This window comes from Apus apus, chromosome 10, assembly GCF_020740795.1.
Source record: "Apus apus isolate bApuApu2 chromosome 10, bApuApu2.pri.cur, whole genome shotgun sequence".
Lineage (NCBI taxonomy): Eukaryota > Metazoa > Chordata > Aves > Apodiformes > Apodidae > Apus > Apus apus.
The window spans coordinates 8,114,484-8,135,524 of NC_067291.1; the positions used below are offsets into that span (position 1 = coordinate 8,114,484).

General features: G+C 38.5%; 1 protein-coding gene across 1 annotated transcript in view; it reads left to right on the plus strand.

Moving 5' to 3' along the window:
• The window catches only part of PRTG (protogenin), a 79,236-nt gene that overhangs the window by 37,305 nt on the left and 20,890 nt on the right, over positions 1–21,041 (plus strand). Inside the window, 3 exon segments of the mRNA XM_051628622.1 lie at positions 3,133–3,297; positions 4,245–4,550; positions 5,721–5,909. Coding sequence (XP_051484582.1) covers positions 3,133–3,297; positions 4,245–4,550; positions 5,721–5,909 — 660 coding nt within the window.

Sequence of the window (21,041 nt, forward strand, 5' to 3'; positions counted from 1 at the left end):
TTTTTCATAAGCAGCAGAAATTGCCAAATGACTTGCAAGTTTGTTAGGTGCATGGCTTAAACGAAGCTGCAATGCAGCTCTCTTTGCTAGGAGTGATTTCTTTTTCCATTTTTATTCAGTAAGTGGTTTATTCAAGGACAGGACTGCAGATGCTCAGCTCTGTGTGGAATAACAGTCTGCCATCTGCTCAGCAGAAGCCAGGAAGGACAGCTTATTACTCTAATACTGATGCAGGAATAGCTGCCTTTGCTGTTGTAAGTGGGGTATTTCAGGACACTAGAGAATTTTGTCTGAAGGAAGGCAGGAGTTTTAAAAGATAATGAGGACAAGAGGTATGGGAAATTACCCCTTACACTTTGAGTCACTGAGGTATTGTGCTCACAGCCCCTTCCTAAAGCTAATACGAATAAAGTCACCATAGATAAGTTATCTGGGTAATTGCATGTCCAGTGTCAGTGTAGAGAGCAGAGACTGGGTAACTTCAAAGAAAAGTGTCCCTAGGGAAGTGTGTAATTGTGCAGGAAATACCCTTGCACACTAGTGAAAGGAGGTATTTTCTGAAATGTGTTATCTGCAAAACTGTTTTGCAATCTGCTTCATTTACTTGCTTATGCAAAGGTTTTATCTTGTGAAAGGAGATTGTAGCTTGTCTTGTTTTAAAAACCAAAACAAAAGAAAATTAAGCAACCAAAAAACTTATTTATTTGACCTTGCTTTCAAAAATACCCATTTTTTTCATCTTTCCAGACTGTTTTGTATTATTTATTTAATGTGATGCTGTTGTGCATCCTTGCTCATTAGTGAAGAAATCCACTCAGGGAAAGTAGAGAGGGCTGTGCTGAGAGGAATAATTACAGTGGTGGGAATAAAAAAGTAGATGCTCTGTGTGCATTTTTTCTTTGATAACACGATTGGGAATTATCAGAAGATCTATGTCAAGACATAAAATACTTATGTCTAATTTTGTAGAAAAATGTTAAGTTTCAAAGCTGGTGGACTGCACTTCTGTAAAAAGAATTGCTTTCTGACTGATAGTTTGTAAACCTTCCTGAGGATGTTGCCCACGTATCAGAGGCATTATTAAAAACCTAAGAAAATGCCTTTGTGAGAAAGTATCACATCACAGTCTAATTAAATATAGCAACAACTATATTTAAATAAATGCAAATTAAATATTAAGGAAAGTCTTTTGATGACATTTCACACCATATGAGGCCACAGAGATGCTAACATAGACTGTTGGCATTGTTAACACCTTGTTTACCGTATAAGACTTCTGGATAATTATGTATTAATGTAAATTGTATTAATGTTTTGCTTTCATTATTCTTTCCGGCCTGTATTTACCCAGTCCACCCTCACATTCTGTTTCAGACCCTAATGAAAATTACCTCAGATGTGTCTGACTTAGCAAGAGTATATCTGACCTGATTCAAGCTTATCATGTGTAACCTTTTACTTTATACATTTATGATAATATTTTGCTCTCCTATTTTAGTTTGGAACCACATTTCTGAGAGTGAGTAAGGAACGTTTTATTTCTAAAGAAAAACAGGGCTTTCTAAGTCTCCTAAGTGATACTGATGTTTATGATTCCTTAAACTTTAAACAGAAAGGAAAATGGGATAATACTAAAACTACATAGTAATCCTATGCAGTTTTGTAGATTTTTTTCCGTTAGGCTTCACAATGTGGTAGGTGCTTTGAATACAAAAGATTCCAGCACTCCTTGTTTAATTTCACAACTTGAGTATTCTGATGTTTCACTGTAAAAACAGGTTCAGGTCCTCTTCTGTACTATAAAAAAAAAAAAAAAAAAAAAAAGGTTAGTGTTTTAATCAAGTTAGTTGAAGAAACTAACAGGTGGGGTTTTTGTGTTTTTGTTTTTTGTTTCTTTAAGCAGAATACTTTACATTCAAATCGGGGTCATAGTAGCAAGAAGAATAAGGGTCTGATGAGCGTGCATGCTGGAGTGTGTTAATTCCTTGTTAGTGATTTAGAAAAGGCACAAAGGGAACACTGATTGTGGTGGAAGGCAAGCCTTGTTCTCTATTATGGCTGTTTCATTAGGGCCTCTGCATGAGGCCTAGCAATCCATTCAATGAGAGAACAAGTCCTTTTAATTTGAGCCCAAGGATCTTGTTTAGCAGGTCAGAAATCGTGCCTTGCAATTCCTAATTAACAAGCCATTAACTAGTCTGTTGTGAGATGCTCGTAATCTTGTCTAATTAAAATGCTATCAAGTTAATTCATAAATGTGGGAAAACTTAATGGTGGAATTTGCCTTTCGTTTTGTTTATAAATTCAGTTGTGAAGAGAAGGAGCTGGCTCTTACAGAGTTTTGATTAAGTTGACATGCACTTGGAGTGAATTGTTCGTTAACACAGCAGCTTTCACCAAACTTATTCCACTTTATAGCCTTCCTCTATAGGAATAAAGCACAACAAAGACAAGGACTGCTGCATGCATTGCTATGCATATTTTAATGTGAATTGCTGAATTTTTTTTTTATTTTTTTATTTTTAACAGCTCACTAAGGACCCAAACATTTTTGAAGCTTATTCTGGTCTGTTCTTATTGGCCTTTCTCCAAATTAAAGAAAAAAACGTGTCAATCAAATGTAATAGAATTCACAGGGCTAAAATGAGATCCTTTTGCTGAATAAATTCTTTCTGTTTGTTTCTTTTTTTGGGGGTGTTTGTTTTGTTTTTAATGGAGTGGAGTTCTCGCATTCCTTGCAGTCTGCTATAGAAAGGCTCTGTAAATAGGTTTTGGAAAAAACCTTCCTGTCTCTAAACAAATAGATTTAGGAGCTCAGTATGAATGATAAGGCTATTAGAGCTTGTCTGTTGTGTTACTGTACATTGGGCACAGTTTGTTGTGACTAATTCTAAATAGGGTTTAGAATTGCATTCAGCATCCGTTATTCAGGAAAATCCTGAAATACCATAATCTGCACCACAGCAAGACACAGTTACTCCTGTGCATGAAAGAGCTTTTACTTAGGGCTGAAGAAATAGAGGTAGGCTGAGGAAGAGCATGAAATAACTTTGTAAAATCTTAAAGCCAAGATACTGTTATGTTTAGGGATTGCCAGGAAATTTTGTTTGTCTAACCTTTGTTTTATGTCAGGTTTAAATAACGAAGAGTACCAAGTGGTTATTGGAAATGATACAACCCATTACATTATTGATGACTTGGAACCAGCCAGCAACTACACCTTCTATATTGTAGCTTATATGCCCCTGGGAGCCAGTCAGATGTCAGATCACGTGACTCAGCACACCCTTGAAGATGGTAAGACAAATACCTCTGGTTTAGGTGAACGTTTTTATTTGCACTGAATGGAAGCGTGCGGTCCCAGTGCTAACAGCTTTTGAGGATCCCAAATTTCCATTGTCATCAGTGAGACTTCTGGATATATGCAATGTAAGACTGAGCCAGATAATGAAAGTATGAGAATCAAATAACATTCTGACAAGGTAAAATTGTATATTACATGGTGTCTTTCTCTGTTGAAAGATGTTTCATTAACTCTTGTAAATAACTATTCCAGATCTTTTAAGAACTTCCTCAGTGTTGAGATTTTGATGATAGCCTAGGATTTAGGATTCAGTCTCTATGACTTTATCTTGGGCATCTGAAATGTGAATTGAACTGCACACCTACTGCATCTTTTTCAAATTTTGGAGAAAAAAAAGACCCTACTGACTTATTTCTGTGCAGTGATTTAATTGAACTGAACATCATGGCAACAACAAACTGTTTAGTGTAGTTCATTAGGACTGATAAATAAATCCTGACAGGGTTAAGCTTTGGCAGCATGGAACATTGCCAGTTCCAGTTGTCTGCCTGTCACTTTGCCAGGAGTTGCAACCCTTATTACATAATGGGCAGAAGAAAACATGCACTGAGTCCTCAACAGCACAGGTTGTTGTCTAGACTCTCAGTTTAAGCTGCTGCATCTATCTTGATGTGCTATCAGTTTATCAGACAGTAAGGTGCTGACTGCCTTTGATTACTGCTGGCAGCAATAAGAGAAGACTTTGAGGGCCTTGCAGAAAGGAGCATGTTAAGGCTGTACTGCATGTAAGAGGTGGGAAGTATGAGCAGTGTCAGGTTACCCTTAAAATAAACAACCTACAAAGCGTGGTGGATGATTTACTCATCATAGGCTAAGGTGTCAGATGAGAATTTTCTATCTCTCTTCCCTGAGCAAAAAAGCTTTGTCTTTTCCATTTTAGTTCCCTTGAGAGCTCCTGAAATTAGTTTGACAAGCAAGAGTCCCACAGATATTCTCATTTCTTGGCTACCAATTCCTGCCAAGTACAGGAGAGGTCAGGTGGTGCTGTACCGCCTGTCCTTCCGCCTCAGCACAGAGACCAAAATTCAAGTCTTGGAGCTTCCAGGGACTTCAGATGAGTATCTCCTCGAAGGCTTGAGACCTGACAGTGTGTACTTGGTTCGTATCACTGCTGCAACAAGGATTGGCTGGGGAGAGGCATCTTTGTGGACTTCCCACCGGACTCCCAAAGCTACAAGTGTGAAAGGTAATTCTTAACATTACCATCAGCTGGAGATGGGGTCAGTTGCAGGCTTCAGCAGAAAGCTACAGGTTTTTTTCTGACAGGTAGTGCAAGGATATGAAATAGGTTTTCCCATTATGTGTTCTTGTTCTTCTTCTAATTTAGAAAATAAACATATTTTTGTGCATAATCTTCAAAACCTTATGATTCCTTTAATAAATTAAATGCAGATAATACATAGTTTCAGGCTCAAAAGTTGAAGATGACCTAATCTGTCTCATGAAAGGCCTTATATGTGAAAGCAGAAGGAAAAGCTAATTATTCTGGTGTCAGTCTTTGATTGTTTCCATGTGTTGATTTTGACGTATTTCACATGGTGGCAGAAAACTAATTCATTTTGTGAGCTGCTCAAATGTTTTATCTTCTGGGCTTGTTTCCAATGATAAGTTGTATTATTTTCTATGTAATTTTTCAAAAATCCACCAACCCTAAATCCCATTGTAAAATACCTTTCTGCTAAGTGGGATGTTACACATTAGCAGTGTGTACAAGTACTTAAGGGATCTGTGTTGATGCATGTGTGTCTGATTAGAAACAAAATGCGCATTTTGAATATGCAAATTGACTTGATATTTGAAGTCTTATTTATGTTGTTATAATTGAACTTTGGATTTCATTATTATTTAGTAATATCATGCAGCAAAGGATTCAACTGTGCATTAGTATCTTGAAAAATATGTAGATTTGAATTCGTAACTTTATCTCTTAGCTGTAATCCATGTCCATCCACTTTAGATTTCATTCAGTTTTGACTACTAGAGTGAATTATTAGCACTTGATGAAGTGTGGTGTTACTGTTAATAACATTTGCTGTGGCTCACTTTAAAAAAAAGGAGGTAAATCTAAAACTGTCTTTGGAGGATTTAAATTTTTCTTTGAAAATAACTTCTGTGTACAATTAATTTCTTTATTAAGGTGCAGAATTAAAAAGTGTTTCATTTCTGATTTATCCTAAATTAACTTGTTTGATTAGCTTATAGGGGGGAGTCATAATAAAGAAACAATTATGTGAGTACACAGATGAGCTAGAATCAAAGTCTTGAGTGAACTTTGCCTGATGGGCACACAGATTTTTGCGTGAAAATTAGTTGTTTCTAGAACATAAGAATATTCTATGTATTTCTCTAAAACCAGCACCAAAGTCTCCTGAGCTGCATTTGGAGCCAATAAACTGCACAACCATCACAGTACAGTGGCAGCAGGACTCTGAGGACACTGCAGCTATTCAAGGGTACAAGCTGTATTACAAGGAAGAAGGCCAGCAGGAGAGTGGACCAATTCTGTTGGATGCCAGTGATCTTGAGTACACTGTCAGTGGTTTAGGTGAGTATATAAAATACTTCTTAACTGTTCTGGAACATAGCAAAGTCAAAAGACATCTTGGAGAGCTGCCTGTAGGGCAGCAATGTTAGGTTTGCCCATCCATTTTGTCAGCAATAAGCTTTGCAAGCTTGAGTAATGCTGCTGATGGCATAATCCTCTCCCAAAATATGTGTTGCACAACACTTAGATAACCAGATCTTGTCTGTCTTGAGTAAGTTTGAAAAAGGACTCCCAACTGCTTATGACAAGATACAGAACTTATGGCTAGTAAATACTGCAAGTATAAATATGCAGTTTTTTCAGCTTTTCTATGTTTATGCCTGATCTTGTAACTGTGAAATATTAATACAAAATACCAAAGGTTTGTCTCTAATATTTCTAGCCTGTTTCTGTTATTTGTAGTCTTTGTCACAGCTATATTGCACAAAAAGCACTGCTTGCTCACTGTAGTAGCAAATAGCCCTTGTTCATGTTGTTATCCTGTTAATACTTTTCAGAAATGCTGGTGAGGACTGATCACAAACATAAGGGCACATAACTTGCTGAGTCTCACTGGAGTCTTTTCACTGATCACCTGACTCTGTTCCTTCCTGTAGCTCTTCTGTTGTGTAGCAGTGCAAGTGTGCTGATGTCATCCCAAGGTGGAAGGTGTTTATGTATAGAATGGAGAATTTATTGCATTGAAAGATGTGATCTATAATGTAATCAGCAAAAGTAATATAGGACTTGACATGTAGTGTTTGAAGTGTGTTGAGATAGTTTACTTAGGGGTAGTGTGGAGAATTAATCTTGACCAAATTATCAACATTGACCTGCCATCTTAACTAGGTCGAATGGCCTCTTGACCATGCTCAGCTTTTCTCATCTGCTGCATACAGTTGAGATACTATTTTAGGGGAGATTTGAGGAGAGCATTCTGGTCTGTTAACTGGACAACTGACCATCTGTGACCATTTCTAGGCAGAGCATCTGGCAGCAGCCAACTGTTTAACAGAGCTGTGAGACAAAAGAGCAGTGGGTTGAAAGGATGTGGTGTCTGTGTCCTAGGACATAAGTGCTTTTATTTTTTTTTTTTTTTTTGGCTTCTTGTTATGCAGTTGAAAAGTGGTAATTTCAGATACATGCAAACTTACTAACTTATTAACTGTGTGATCCACGTTATGTGGATGCTCTCAATACATTAATCCTCTTCAGAATAAAACACTATTTTACCAAATTTTGTTTGAATGTATATTATCTGTGTGGTTTTTTCAGTTTGTATTTCCAGGCAGCATGTGGACAGAGGAGAAAACAAAAGCAAAGTGAGTTTGGGAAATCACAACTTTCACAGGGTCACTTTGCTAGCTGAATGACAAGTGCGGGCATGGAAGAATTAATGTGCTTGAGTTAAACATTCAGTCATGGGTGCACCTGATGTGTTCAGTGTTTGTTCTTTATCACAAATTCTGAGTATCTACATATGGTGACCAAAACATGATTTCTTCCATATAATCTAATTTCCATAACTTCTATTTTTCCCATACACTGCCAATTTCTACTGCCATAGGTTAAATCCACTGAAGTGTATTTTTTTCAAATAACTTCAGTAGAACTAAATTTATTTATTTTAACATTTTTTGTATTAAGTTATTTTAAGTGTATATCAAATATGGGAAGTTTTCCTTTGTAGGTTTCTTATTTTTGTGTGCTTTGTAACATTTACAGAAAAAGGCATTCATTGCTACAGGTACAAAAAAAACCTCCCTTGGCACAGAAAAATTTGATTAGGTCATGATTTTCCACTGCTAAGATTACATATGTTGAAGCCTGGAAAGTTCATATAGACTTTTTGTAGTGACAGTATCTGTCTGACTGCTCTGTTTGCCTATTGAGAAGCTGCCTGTCTGAAATATTTGTGCATGCTAAATTACTTCTTATAGATGAGCCACCACTCTTAAGTGTTGTGACTCTGGTAAACAGTCTTCATAAACTGGAGAGAAGCTTTGTGGACTAATGTTCTGCCATCCATCTGCCTCTCCTGAGAACACTAAACTACTGATTTATTGACAGCCTCTTTAAAATAAATGTCTTCATTATAAGCTACAGGAATTAGTAGAATACTGCAGGTATGAAACCTGAAGTGGAAAGGTGTGTTTTAAGATTTTTGGTTTCATATATGTTGGATAAAATGGTCAAATGAAAAGGTTATTCCTAATTTGGAAGAATACGCTAACAGTATTAGGTACTTCCCAGTGGCAAAGGAGTAGTTTCTCAAGCATTATTGGTTGTCATGGAAGTTACATGACTTCCAAACACTCCCTCATCATGTCTTAGTTTGTCGTGACCTAAGGCTGTTGGACCATTCCCTGTTCTCTTGCATAGTGATAAACTGCAAATAGACTTCTAGTGACATCTCTCCATGGAATTTTCTGCAGATGTTGGTACAACTGCCAATTGTGCACAATCTGTGTATTTAAAGAAGACAGTTCACTTACTCTGTAGCAATTGAAGTGCGTGACAAAATAAGAATTTATAATACTCTTTAATCAAAGAGAACATTAGCATTGATATTATAAGAACTGTTGATTGCATTGGTTGTTGATAGCATGGATATAACTACAGTTAATGATTTGCAAGTGTTGTTGGGACTTGATGAAGGCACGTGTGATAGGTGAAGCAGAATCAGCAATGCTAGTGTAAAATAGGTTGCAGTAACTGAACATGACATACAGCAAGATAAATACTAATCTCTTGTTACTACTTGTTTTTTGAAAACTGGCCCCTTCAGTGTTGGTCTACACAGTTACTTCTGTGTATTTTTAAACTGGGCTATTTAGCATGATATTCACTATGTAAATAGAATTAAATTATCCGTTTGGAGTCAGGACTGCCATTCTCAAAACAAATATCCACAGTTTCACATAGACACTTGTTTGTGTTAAAGGTCTTGGCATTTATTTTTCAACAGCAGGCAGTTTCCTAGTCCAGTGTAAAATTCCATTATCACTTGAATTTGCCACAGGAACAGACCCTTGGGTGCATACCATGCATTTTTGCCTCTATTTTTAATTCTTCCTTTGCTTCCTCCTGCTCTAGAAGGTTTTCCCAAAAGAAAGTCTTTCATTGTGAGATTTGTTGAGTCTGCTGATTCAGGTTCTGATTCTCCAATGTTTCAGAATAAGCGAGTATTTTACGCATGCACATACGCATCTCTGCCTCAGTGTTGCTGGTACTCAGTGCTGTGCTAGGTGGACTGTTTGCCTGTCACAGCTCACTGTTTGCAGCTACATGGCAGGTAGGAAGGTTGAACCTATGCAAGAAGGGCAGCAACTCAGCAGTCTGCCACCTGGCTTCTCACAGCCAGGAACTCTTCATAACTTGGTTGTAATGCCTGTAATCTCACCTGGAATCTGCATCTAGGGAGAATAAAATAAAATTCAGCTTCTTGGTTAACAAACTCAAGAAAGCATGATCGATTCTGAGGCTGTAGCACAAGACCACTGTTCTTCAAGCTACCTGGAAGGCTCCAAATCTGAACTTCTTTTTCTTTTCAGTTCTTATCATGCTAGTAATTAATTAAATGAGTTCCACTGCTTCTTGCAATATGTTATTGTGCCATTAACACCTTCTACACTTGGAGGAAGGGAAGAAGGCAAGAATTCACTCTCTTAATTCACCCTGTGATAACTGCTGTTGGGAGTTGTACCACCTTGAGCGATGGTAGTTACAGTGAGGATGCACTTGGATGACAGGGCTAACCTGGGGTCTCCGTAAGTGCACACGAAGCCCTGAGGCAAGCAGGCTGTGGCAGGGATGTGTGCCCTTTAGGTGCTCTTCGTTTCTGTTGCATACAAGATGATACTGCAGTAAATAAGCAGACACCTCAGGGGATGGAAAAACTGGTCTGTTAGCTTTGGTGAGAAGGCCTTGAGGCCTTGAGCGTGGGAGCCCACAGACCTTGGCCTTTCCCTGGTGGAGGCCCCTCCCCGAGAGAGCCTGTAGCCCTCAGGAGCACTGAAGGCTCCCCAGGCCCTGGGGCACTTGGAGGCTGCAGGGCACTGGGCAGAAGTAATTTGGTGGCCATGAAATGGAGTGCATCTGCTTCAAAAATTTAAAAAACTAAATAATTTTTTTTTTTTTTAAAAAGGTTGGTTATTCTGCTGAAGCTCTGAAAAATCTGCTTCTATGCTGATTAGGGTCATCTAAGCTGTTCAGCATGAGGGGCATCACAAGCCCTTGCTGCTTCTCCAGGTGTTCCACTTTTACATTGCTCAGTGGCATTTTCCCTCCCACAGTCTATTTCTTTTGAAAAAATAATGAAATTCTGTCAGACTCATTTTTATGATTTACTCCAAAAAGTTTGATCTTAATCAGAAAAAATCCCCTGCCTGAAAGCTCTTCCATGTCCTGCCTCTTTCCAGTTTGTGAGAGGAGAAATAATGAAAAGTGCATTTCCCTGCTCTCCTTGACTTTGGCAAGGTGAAGAATTAGTCAAAGTCTAAATGACACAGACATATTTTGTGGCCCTGCATGGCCCTCTCCTCTGAAATGAGGGCTTGCACTGAAGAATTAGCTGAGTACCTGCCACACTTAGCATTTCCCCAGAGACTTGGCCTTCAGTCATTTAAATTCCCTTGGATCTATTTATGTTGCTTTACAACCATGATTATAGCAAAGCTTCAGACCAGGGCAGCAAAGATGACAAGGTGATTCTACAGTCAATAGAAATTGAATAAAGGTGTGTAGGAAGAGTCAATGCAAAGAATTTCTCCAATTAAACTGCCTGATGCATGTCACTGAAGTATTTTCTAGTAATTCTGTAGAAGTGCTTATGAAGTTTCATAAAGCAGTATATATGACAGTCAGACACGACACAGTGGTATCATTTGCACCATATTGCAAGTGGATGTGCTAGAAAAATGTAAATTTTAAAAACTTAATGACATCTTTGACAGCTTTGATGACATCTTTGTCATTAAGAATTGCAAATGGTGCAATATTGAGAAGGAATAGTGTAAGAGCATTAAATGTGTTAATGGAGTTATTTCTGATAGCTTGGGCTGTAATTTCAGTTTTATCTCAGGTTTTGTTGGTGTCAAAATGTAGTCTCTCATAATTGTCCAAAATTGTGATTGTGGGAATTAATACTGGTTTTTGGTTATAAGTTACTATTGAAATATAGCTTGGGATTCCCATACAGATTCAAGAGCCAGGCATTCTTACAGTTTCATGAAATGTTGTGAAAGAAACACAGATTTTCTTTCTCAACGCTCTTTTTAAAAATTTTATATCATAGTTAACTGTTCTCTAATGGCATTCAATAAAATACAATCCAGTATTACAGGTACACTTAATTTCTGTTTGAGGTATTTTATATCAGATCAGATGTTCACAGTTAATGAAATGTTGATTTCAACAAACCTCATCTATGTTTAAAAAAATAAATCAGAAATTGCTTTAGTTCTTGATAAAGGTCAACTAAACCCAGTTTTCTAGCCTGGAAAACCAGAGGATAGCACTGTATGCTGTATATACTGTAGCCATTATATTTACATTGTAACATGGTGAAAAGTGTCTAATAGCTCAGTAGGTGACCAGGACAAATATTATCATTTATTTCCACTGTTTACAGCTGGGTCAGTCTAGTGTTTACTCATGCTGATTACATCCTTAAACTAAACCTCTTATCTGTCAGTTCTCCTGATTGTGTGGAACAGGCTTGCTACTACTACTTATCAGCCAAAACATGAGGGATTTGCTGAGAGAGGGGAGGAGGAATTGGTCATATTGCACACTAATAAACCCAAGCCCGTTAGAAGCAGGCTGGGCATGTTTAAAAGCAAGCTCTTCCTCAGCCAACTGTGACCTCTTTCTCTTTTGCAGACATGGCAGTTTATGTATATTTGTATTTAACAACCCCAGCTCTTGCCTAGTCCTGATAGGATAGTCTGCTTCTACTACATGTCAATAAACAAGAGACACACATTCCTTGCTTCATAATCACGAAAGGCAGACCTGTGATCACTCTGAATGAGCCTGTCTGCCAAATCCAGATGTGGCATCTCTGCATATCTTGTTTTCCTTGTTTTTTTTCTTTCAGGGTTTAAAACTGGAAGGGGAGAAGCCCTTGTAGATTAAAAGAGAGAAAGGAGGGGGCTTTATTACTCTGAGGCTTATTTTACCTGCAAAATATCAAAGCAAATGCTGCTTTTTATAAACTTTTACCACTTTTATATAAGAAACCTTATTGCTTTTACAGCCTGTAAGTGTAAATAGAGATCAAACTGATTTTTGTTCTGTTTTGTTGTTGGACGTTACAAACTGTCACGTTTTGTTTCAAATATATGTCAGTGCTAGTAATTTCTCCATTTATGTTTGTAGCAGAGAGCTCCTTTTAGATTCGGATTTCCTGTTCTTGCTTGTGCAAGAACTAGGTTGGGTGGCAGGGTCAGGAGAGGAATCAAACTTCTGTCTTGTCCAGCATTTCTGATTATGCACTTGTGGGTCCATGTGCAGCTTGATGTGTACCAGGACAAGCCAGCAGAGGCTATCAGGAGGATGCACAGTGCAAATATACTGACATGAGCTGACCAGAGAAACTGATTTGCAGACTCACCCACTGGTTCATGCCTCCCTTATGGAAGAAAAATACTACACTGCTCTGAAAGGTTGATTCACTCAGGTTGTAAATTGAATTCTTACTGAGAAAAACTGAAGCTGGAATTGAACTGTGGCCCTTTGTTGGTGCTTATTAGCATGGCATCCATTCCAGCAACTGTGTCTTTGGCTCTGCTTTATTTAAGCACTCTTACACACGACTGAGCGGGAATCCGAGATAAATATCAGCTTGTTCAGAGCAGATTTGCCGAGGAGAGGCCAGTGAACTATCAGCTGCTAATGCCACACAGTTATTATGCAGTTCAAGTGCCACATCTCTAAAAATGTAGTGCTTTCCTTCCTGTGTAGTTCTGCAGTTTTTTCTCTTGCACTGTGCGATGTTGCAGATTTGTATCATAATTACATATTTTCACTTTTATTTTTGTTCTTTAAAAAAAATTACTAAGTAATCTATTATTTCTGACAGCATTTAAATTTGCCTCTATTAAAGAAACTGGATTTGTCAATTCTTTTTAAAGTAACATCACAGTGGCTTCTGTCCATGTTTTCCTTTTTTTTTTTTTTTTTTTTAAAGTAGATGTTCATTTGTAGTGGAAAGCTTTAATTAATGCTTAACATATTTGTAAATTTTGAATTTTGCCATTAGGCCTCTCAATAGATTACTGATTTAGCCAGTAATCAACTTCAGTAGGTGCCAGAATACTGAAATTGTAACATCTGCATTAGCTGCATAGCTGGTTTTGCTGTTGATTAAAATGTTCCATATGACAGACACTTGAAGAGGAATCTCTAGGCTTTCTTTGAATTAACTGCAGAGTCATGAAATGGTTCTAAAAATAATGGTAAAATACTAATTTCTCTATGTGCTAAGCACTTAATCATGTATCAGAAGGATGCATTCTTGCTCTCTTAGTCAGGATCTTTCAGGAACAGGTAGATGGTGTGTTGGGAGGATTGTCCAGTATATTTTCATGTAACCTTCTTGAACATGCTCTCTGAACTGTTCCAGTTTGAACCCGTTTATCTGGGAAAATCGTCCTGACATCCTCATTTAAACATGCCCTGACTTTTGCAGTAATTTGTTCTAAGTTCCCAAGCTAGTGGCTCTTTAAAGAGGAAGGATATGGTGTAAGGGAGGAGATACCCAAGTGCAGAATAAAGATTGAATGATAAAGATTCAATAAAGACTGAAATACTTAAAAAAATAGAGTGCTAAAACCAGTTAAGCCTGGCTCTCTAAAGCAATAGTGGGAGCTGTCAGGATGAGGGAAGTTTCATTATTTCATGGGACAATGCCTTGTAGCAATTTTGGATGTAAAAATGTAAAGATACAGGCTTTACTAAGGCAACAGGAGAGATTATGTTTCATGAGTCCACTTGAGTATCATGGAGAGTTGTTGACTGTTTTTTAGAGACTTTCTGTCTCTCTATCAACTCTCATAACTCAAATGCCGATGTTTCTTTTGGAGCATCAGACTCCTTGTGTCGCAATTTGAAGAACTGGAATCAAGGGTGCTGCAAAGCCTTGGAAGTAGGAGGAGGTTTTTTTGAACTGTGGCAAGATAACTTGCCAGCCTATAGTAAGGCAAAATGTGTCATCTTCAAGTGTCTAAAGGTAAAATTTTCAGTGGTGGGAAAGTAATTAGAATCTTGCAGGAAGTGCCCTCTGCTGCTCTGCGTTCTCAGGGCAGAAATTCCACCATTTAAAGCTTAAACCTGTGTGGGAATTCAGTTGGGAGATTGTGTCATGTTGATTGAGTAACAGTTAAGATGTATACAAATAGTGTTTCATTGTTCATTTGCTGGAGCTGAAGGTTAAAATTTGCTTCATGAAAAGGACATACTGATCACTCTTTACATCAAGAAAGTTGTAAATTATTTAAAATAAAACTCCTCAAAGTTGCTTTTGAAATGTTTATAAGTATTTCAAGGACTACGTAGTAGTATTATACATGTAATAGCTATAATGTAAGAGTGAATACAGACTAATTTCTTGGAGGTGGAAATTAAGCTAAATGTGTACTCCTGTTTAAAAGAGGGAAAAAAGAACAAGCAGTGCAGGAATGACCAGATAATTGTTCAAGTTTCTTAAACAAAACAACAAAATAAACAACAAAAAAACCCACCTAAACACTGCAAAACTATTTCAATTTCTGCTATACAACCTTTTTTAATATTTAAACAGAACTTTAAATAGGGTGATTGTTGGTTTGGGTTGGTTTTTTTCGTCTTTTTTCCTGAAATGAGAGAATTTGTCTCTGGGAGACAGCATTATTTGATTTGCTATTTATTGGACTTCATTAGTAAAATACTTAGGTCCTGGATTGCAAAGAAACTGCTCCTTGGAGAAAGCTTAGAGAAAACTCCTGTTGTAGGAAATTAAATCAACATTGTCCATTAATCATACTGCATGTCAACCCCCAGACCTCTCTCGATTGTTCTTGGTAAATGTGAGGAACCATTAGATGTGTGAGGTCCTTAAAGGTCTGAGTAAGTCAAAGGGGAAGAGTTTAAAAAAATGCCACCATTAGCACATGAAAGAGACTTCAGAGTGGACAGAAGAAAACATTTGCTGTACAGGGCTAGTTACATTTCTTCCCCCTCCCCCCCCCCCCTTTTTTTTTTTTTAAAAATAAATCTTATTATTTTCTTCCTTTGTTAAATAACAATCCAGATTTTGTGATCAAAATGTTAACCTAATTTCTCCTGAGTTTTTTTAAATTAGCATTTTTGGGATCATGTTACCACTTGTGATAGTTGTATGGGAAAGGTAATAGAGGGGCTCTTTGCAAATTCTGTGTTAGTGATAAGTAAATGCACTTCTAAAGCTGAGCTAACATGTTTTCTGGTAGCTTTTCTGCCTTGAGTAACACCTTGGTTACACATTTGCCATGAAGGCATTGTTGCTAACAGAAGCATTTTTCTATTTTGGGAAAAGATGCAATTGAGGAAAAGACTTTTTTTTTTTTTGTCCTCCCCAGGCTGCCTGGAGTCACATTTTTGTGGCAAATGAAGGGGAGGGCATGTGGGACACAGGGAGGAAGCCAATCTTGTGTTGGGAGAAGCAGCTTGTGCTGTGAAATTTCTCCTCCAAACTTGTGACATTTTTTTGCATCTGAGAAAAAAAGTTTAGTAGAAATAAGTTTTGCATGAAAAGTGTATTCCAGCATTTATACTGGCTTTCATGGTGTTTTTACCATTATCACAGCTGAATGTTGTACCCTGACTCAAGCTGGTTATCATCACTAAACAAAAATACTTGTTACTGATCATGGTTGTAGAAGCTGGGACAGAGAAATAAATTCTTGATGCTGTTTGGTAGATCAGTTTAAGATGATTTCTGCCTGTTGACTGTATCTGGTTGTGCTTACTGTGGCTCTTTGTGCAACTGACACATTTGTATATTCAGACAAAGGAGACATAAAATACTGTATGCAAATACATACTGGAAATGTGGGCTGTCTATCAGATCCCAGGTCTTTTTTTTTAAGGCAGTTGAACTGGAGATGTTTAGAAGCAGCAGGGTAGTACAGGGTATAGGGGAAGAGAGGCAGATGGGTAGATGTTTCACTGCTGTGCCTTGTGTCCGTTTAGCCATCAACTCCCCACTTTTTCTTTGTATATTTAAGATGCAGGGACAGATGTGCTCACAGCCTGTTGCCTAGTTCTGTATCTGTGTGTCTATATTTACATGTGTATATAGAAGCTGTTGGGAGAAAAACAGGGTATCTTCTGGCTTCATGATGCTCTTTGTCTTGGTCCAGAATTTCTCTATGAGATGCATACCTCTTACTGTTAGTCCTTGATGCCTCAGAGACACTTTGCTTGGAAAACCCATAGCTGTAGCACTCCCTACCAGTTACTTGTGCTGGAAAACTTCGCTCAGGGGTGGCTGGAATGTATTAAATCTGTGTACGTTATCCAGGCAGAGCAGATAGGTATGCATACGCTGTGACTGGCAGAGCCCTGTCATTTATGCCATGATAATCATCCTTGTCCTTCAGAAATGAGAACCAGATCATACTTTCAATCAACCCAATAAAGTACCTGAATAAAAGCACCAAAGTACTGTCAGGTTGTGGGACAGAAAAGCTAATTGCTTAGCATGATTCAGAGGACAGGCATGAGTCCAGAGTACTCCGGCTGGCCCAGCAGTGCCTATACCTCTCTCTTTTGCTTGAGCCTCCCTGTTGGAAGATCTGCCTCTGGATGGTCATCTTCCCTCTTGTTGAAGCCAGGAGGAGTCTCCCCAGTGGGACTCCAGAGCCTGTCTTTTCCCTGAAGCATGCTGCTTGGAGTGCTGCAACGAAAATCCACTTTATTCATATTTCCACTTTCGTTTGTTATTTCTGCTAATAACACATGCTGCATTCTTTCAGTTGTTTGTCATTCCAATGAGTTTTGCAGGTGGAAGTGTTCACTGCCCACCTTACAAACTGGGTGCCTGAAATGTAAGGAAGAGAAGGGCCATTTCATGGAGTTGCTGAGGTACTGATGGTTTAGATCAAGTGTGTTATGATATCCCACAAGTGGGTGAGGGATCGGAGCTGCACATTTCCAGTTTTCATTCAGTCTATTAGAAAACAGCTCCCCCTTGAGGGAAACCTCTTTTATTAATAAATCCTTAACATCACTGTTCTGTCAGTGGCGGTTTTGTGTGGATAGGTTTGAGGTTCATTATTTCAGCAGACTGCATGAGATGAAACAAACCTGTGGTGCTGTGTTGTGTCCTAACCAGCTGGCCACAGCTGGGAATCACTAGCTGGTTCTGCCAGCAGCTTGCTCTGTCACCTTGGAATGTCCTTTGGGTCCCAGAGTTCATCCAAGTGCCACTTGGAGCACAGTAAAGTAGCAAAAATTGGCACTTGTAGAAGAAAGCACGTCACATTCCTTGTGTGCCTCTGCTGGGTGCTGTTCCTCTCTGGGCTTGCATTAACACTTGTGTGGTTGCCCAGGGACAGAGTGGGAGGTTGGCCTGGATGAAAAATAACTCGGCAAAGGAAGGTTGTAGCAGGAGGGAGCTGCTGCAGGGTGAGGGGAAGCAGGCTGGCTGCCTTCGGCAGCAGTGTTGGCTCATGCTGGTTTAAAATGCTCATCAGACTGCAGGCTCAACATAGCATTTGTAAAACTGAGTTAATGGTGGGAAACCCTTTTAATTGTACAAAGGAAGATAGCTAGCTAAGAGTTAAGTAGCTGTGTGTTTATTTTACTTAAGTAATCAATCAGTCAGACTGCTTTCCATTTTCTAAGTGTTGTATAAACTTCATATGCAGAGGATTTACATCAAGATAATTTTGTTCTCCCTTTTTCAATCAAGATAGTAATATAGCTTGGATTTAAATCTTGAATGCACTAAGAAAGATAACAAAAATAGCCTTGATTATGAGTAACCTCCTGTATTTACTCTGTACCTTTCAGCTTGTTAATACAATGTTTGACATATATCCAATGCTTGTTCTTTACAAAACTAATTAAAAATACAGCAGGTATGGTGAAGGATTGAAATTTAAACTGCTCTGTGGTCAAACATTTTGACAACAGCAGCATAGCTACCCATGTGGAGTGATTTTGTTCATTAATAAAGAAGTTAAAGAAAAATATTTTGAAAGAAAATTTTAAGCCAGACCAAATTCCCATTTATAGAATTGTGGAAAATACTTTACACTCATAAAAAGCATTCTTGGAAAAAGGGAGACAATCTGTGAAATTCTATCCCATGTTCTGCAAAGTTGTAATTTACTTTTCCACATTGTTATTGCTATTCTGTGCTATTCTGAGCATCCTTTAAGGTGCATAGGATTTACCTTTAGTAAGTAGTATTTACAGTAAAAAATGTTGTAATCCATTTCCAAGTGGGAGTAAAAATACACTTCTGTTTTACAAAACACCACAAAAGTAAAAGAAATAGTAGGTGTCAGCCAGAAGAGCTTAAGATTTTCAGAAGTTTCAGGAAGCCTGAAATCTTTCAAGCTGCTCTTCCTGCTTAGGTGCTTCTTTGTATGGACATGAAACAGCATTTCTGTGGAAGGGCATTAGTGCTCAGAACATGAAGAATTACGCTGAATAAAGGATTTGAGCTCCTGAGTGTATTAGGTCCAAATTCAGATTGCACATGTTGGCCTCTTTTACATCACCTGCAGGGTCTGTCTATGGTGTTTTCAAGAATACAGTTCCAGAAATTTGGTCTTAATTAAGTAGTCTTCAAATCAGCCCTTAACATCTATTTAACTAAAAGCAATAACAACATTAACTTGCACAGCTGCTGGCACTAATAGAGTCTGGGTAATCCTTCTGGTGAATTATCTGAAAAGAGCAGAGTCCTGGCCTGGAAAGGCACAAACACAAGATGCCACTGAGATAAGGCCTTAGGTGGAATCAGTGAGGAGATGAAAAGCTGGTAAAATTTTGACAGAGAAGCAAATTCTCCTGGCCTTCTAGATGGGTATTTGTACCAAATTTAACCTCACTGAAAGCATTCAAGATGGAATATAAGTATGTAGCATATCAGGCTTCATTGCCTGGTGACAAACCATCACTTACTATGTTCTTTTAATAAACTTTTCTGTGCAAATTCCTACCACAAAACTCATTAGGAACAGTTAATGCCAGTGTGCCACTGAGTATCACAGCAGTGCATATTAGAGCAAAGGATGTTGTAGGGTCCCAGATATTTTTATTATCATTAGAAATGGAAGTTTTCTTTAGGGCATGGCTTAGGAGTATCATAGAATCATAGAATGTTAGGGGTTGGAACAGACCTCTAGAGATCATCCAGTCCAACCCTCCTGCCACAGCAGGACCACCTAGGGCAGGTCAGAAACGCATCCAGACAGGTCTTGAAAGTTTCCAGAGGAGGAGACTCCACAACCTCTCTGGGCAGCCTGTTCTGCATGAAAATGTAAAGACTAAAAATAACACTGCTCTACCAAACCCCTAGGGAGGTTTTTCAGCATAAGCTAAATGTAGTTAAATTGAAAACCTTAGCTAAATGTCACAGATATACAACCAGTCAGCGAGGCTGTAGAGAATGGGGCATCTAAGAAGACAGTGAGGGAAAATTAACATCACATTCATGTGTGGAGAGAGATACTGCAATGCTTTTCATGCATGAAGATGAAGAGACCTGTGTCCTCATGCAACCACACTTCAGGTGAAATTACCTGCTTAGCTCAGGCATTTGAATTTAACTCTTTACAAGGGCTGTTTGCTGTTTTCCCTGTTTTCTGGTTCATTAACCTGTGCAATTGGAATATGATGAGTTTTCAATGAATGCTTTGCATGACAAGTAGTGTACAAAGGAAACTTGATGCCAGCCTTTTTAATGAATCTGGATTTAACTTCAGCAGATTAAGTATGAGAGTTTTCATGTTAGAAGCAGTAAATATGTATCAGACTAACTGGCAGACTAAGGCAAATGTCAGTTTAGTAGATTCACTGAAAAACTTACCAGCCTGCAAGGTTAACTGACCCTCCACCCAGTATTCAACAAATGAGTGCCAAATTTTGAGCTTCATTAAGCAGTCACTTTATTTACATCTGCAAAGTGTCTGATAATAATAGTTCAGCGCTCATACAGCTCTGCATGCCAGCAAGCCTGTGGACACAGGGTGTGCAGCGTCTCTGTCTAGTAGGTGCACCACCACAACCTGGTGTCTGACAAAAAAGGGATTGCTGTGTGAGCAGGAGCACATGTGGCCCATAACACCTGCAATAACAGAATGTCCCACTGAAGTTTGGGCCCTAATTATAGATGCAGCTGGATATAAGCTACGTAGCCAACACTTGCCTTAAGAAAAATACAGTGGTGGTTTCTACTTGCATGTACTTTGTTTGTTTTCCTGTCAGGACTGACTTGTTTTACATCTAGCAATTTGAACGTGTTTTAGTGCAATTCCTTGTTGCCCTTTCAAGGAGGAGAGAGACAGACTGGTTAGTTGCCCTACCTGAAACCTTTGCATCTTGCAGTCATGCTTGCAACAGCACAACTCCTAAAGCCTGAGATCTGAGAAGAGTCACCAACCACAGATGTTTTTGCAATGAAATTGTGCACCTTCTAGAAAGTCACTGTAGTGCCAGTAATGATAGATATTGTTTTCATTTTGCTGCACGAAAGGGTCAAAATGGCATGGGGAGTCCATGACAGACCAGCAGAAAATGTTGGTTCTGAAAGAAAATTTATTTCATAGCTTCAGGGGAAAGTTTAGGTGCTGTGAACAGATTGCTTTTGTCATTGTGTAAAAATGTGTTGTTTGTGAGGTGATGCTGGACGTCAGGCAGTCAGTGCTAATGTATGATAGGGCTTGATACCTAAACAGATGTTAAACCAAACTTGATAGAGTGTTCGTTGCATTGTGTTTAGATGCATTTTTCTGGAAGCATTCATCTTAGCATGAAGGTGAGACAAACTGTCTGAACTTCTTCCTATCTGCAACCCAGAAATACTGGTCTTTACTGACTAGATCATCTATTTAGTCTCTTCCATCTTACAGAAAATAACCCTTTATAGCACACTCCTGTTTTGAGGATAACAGCAGC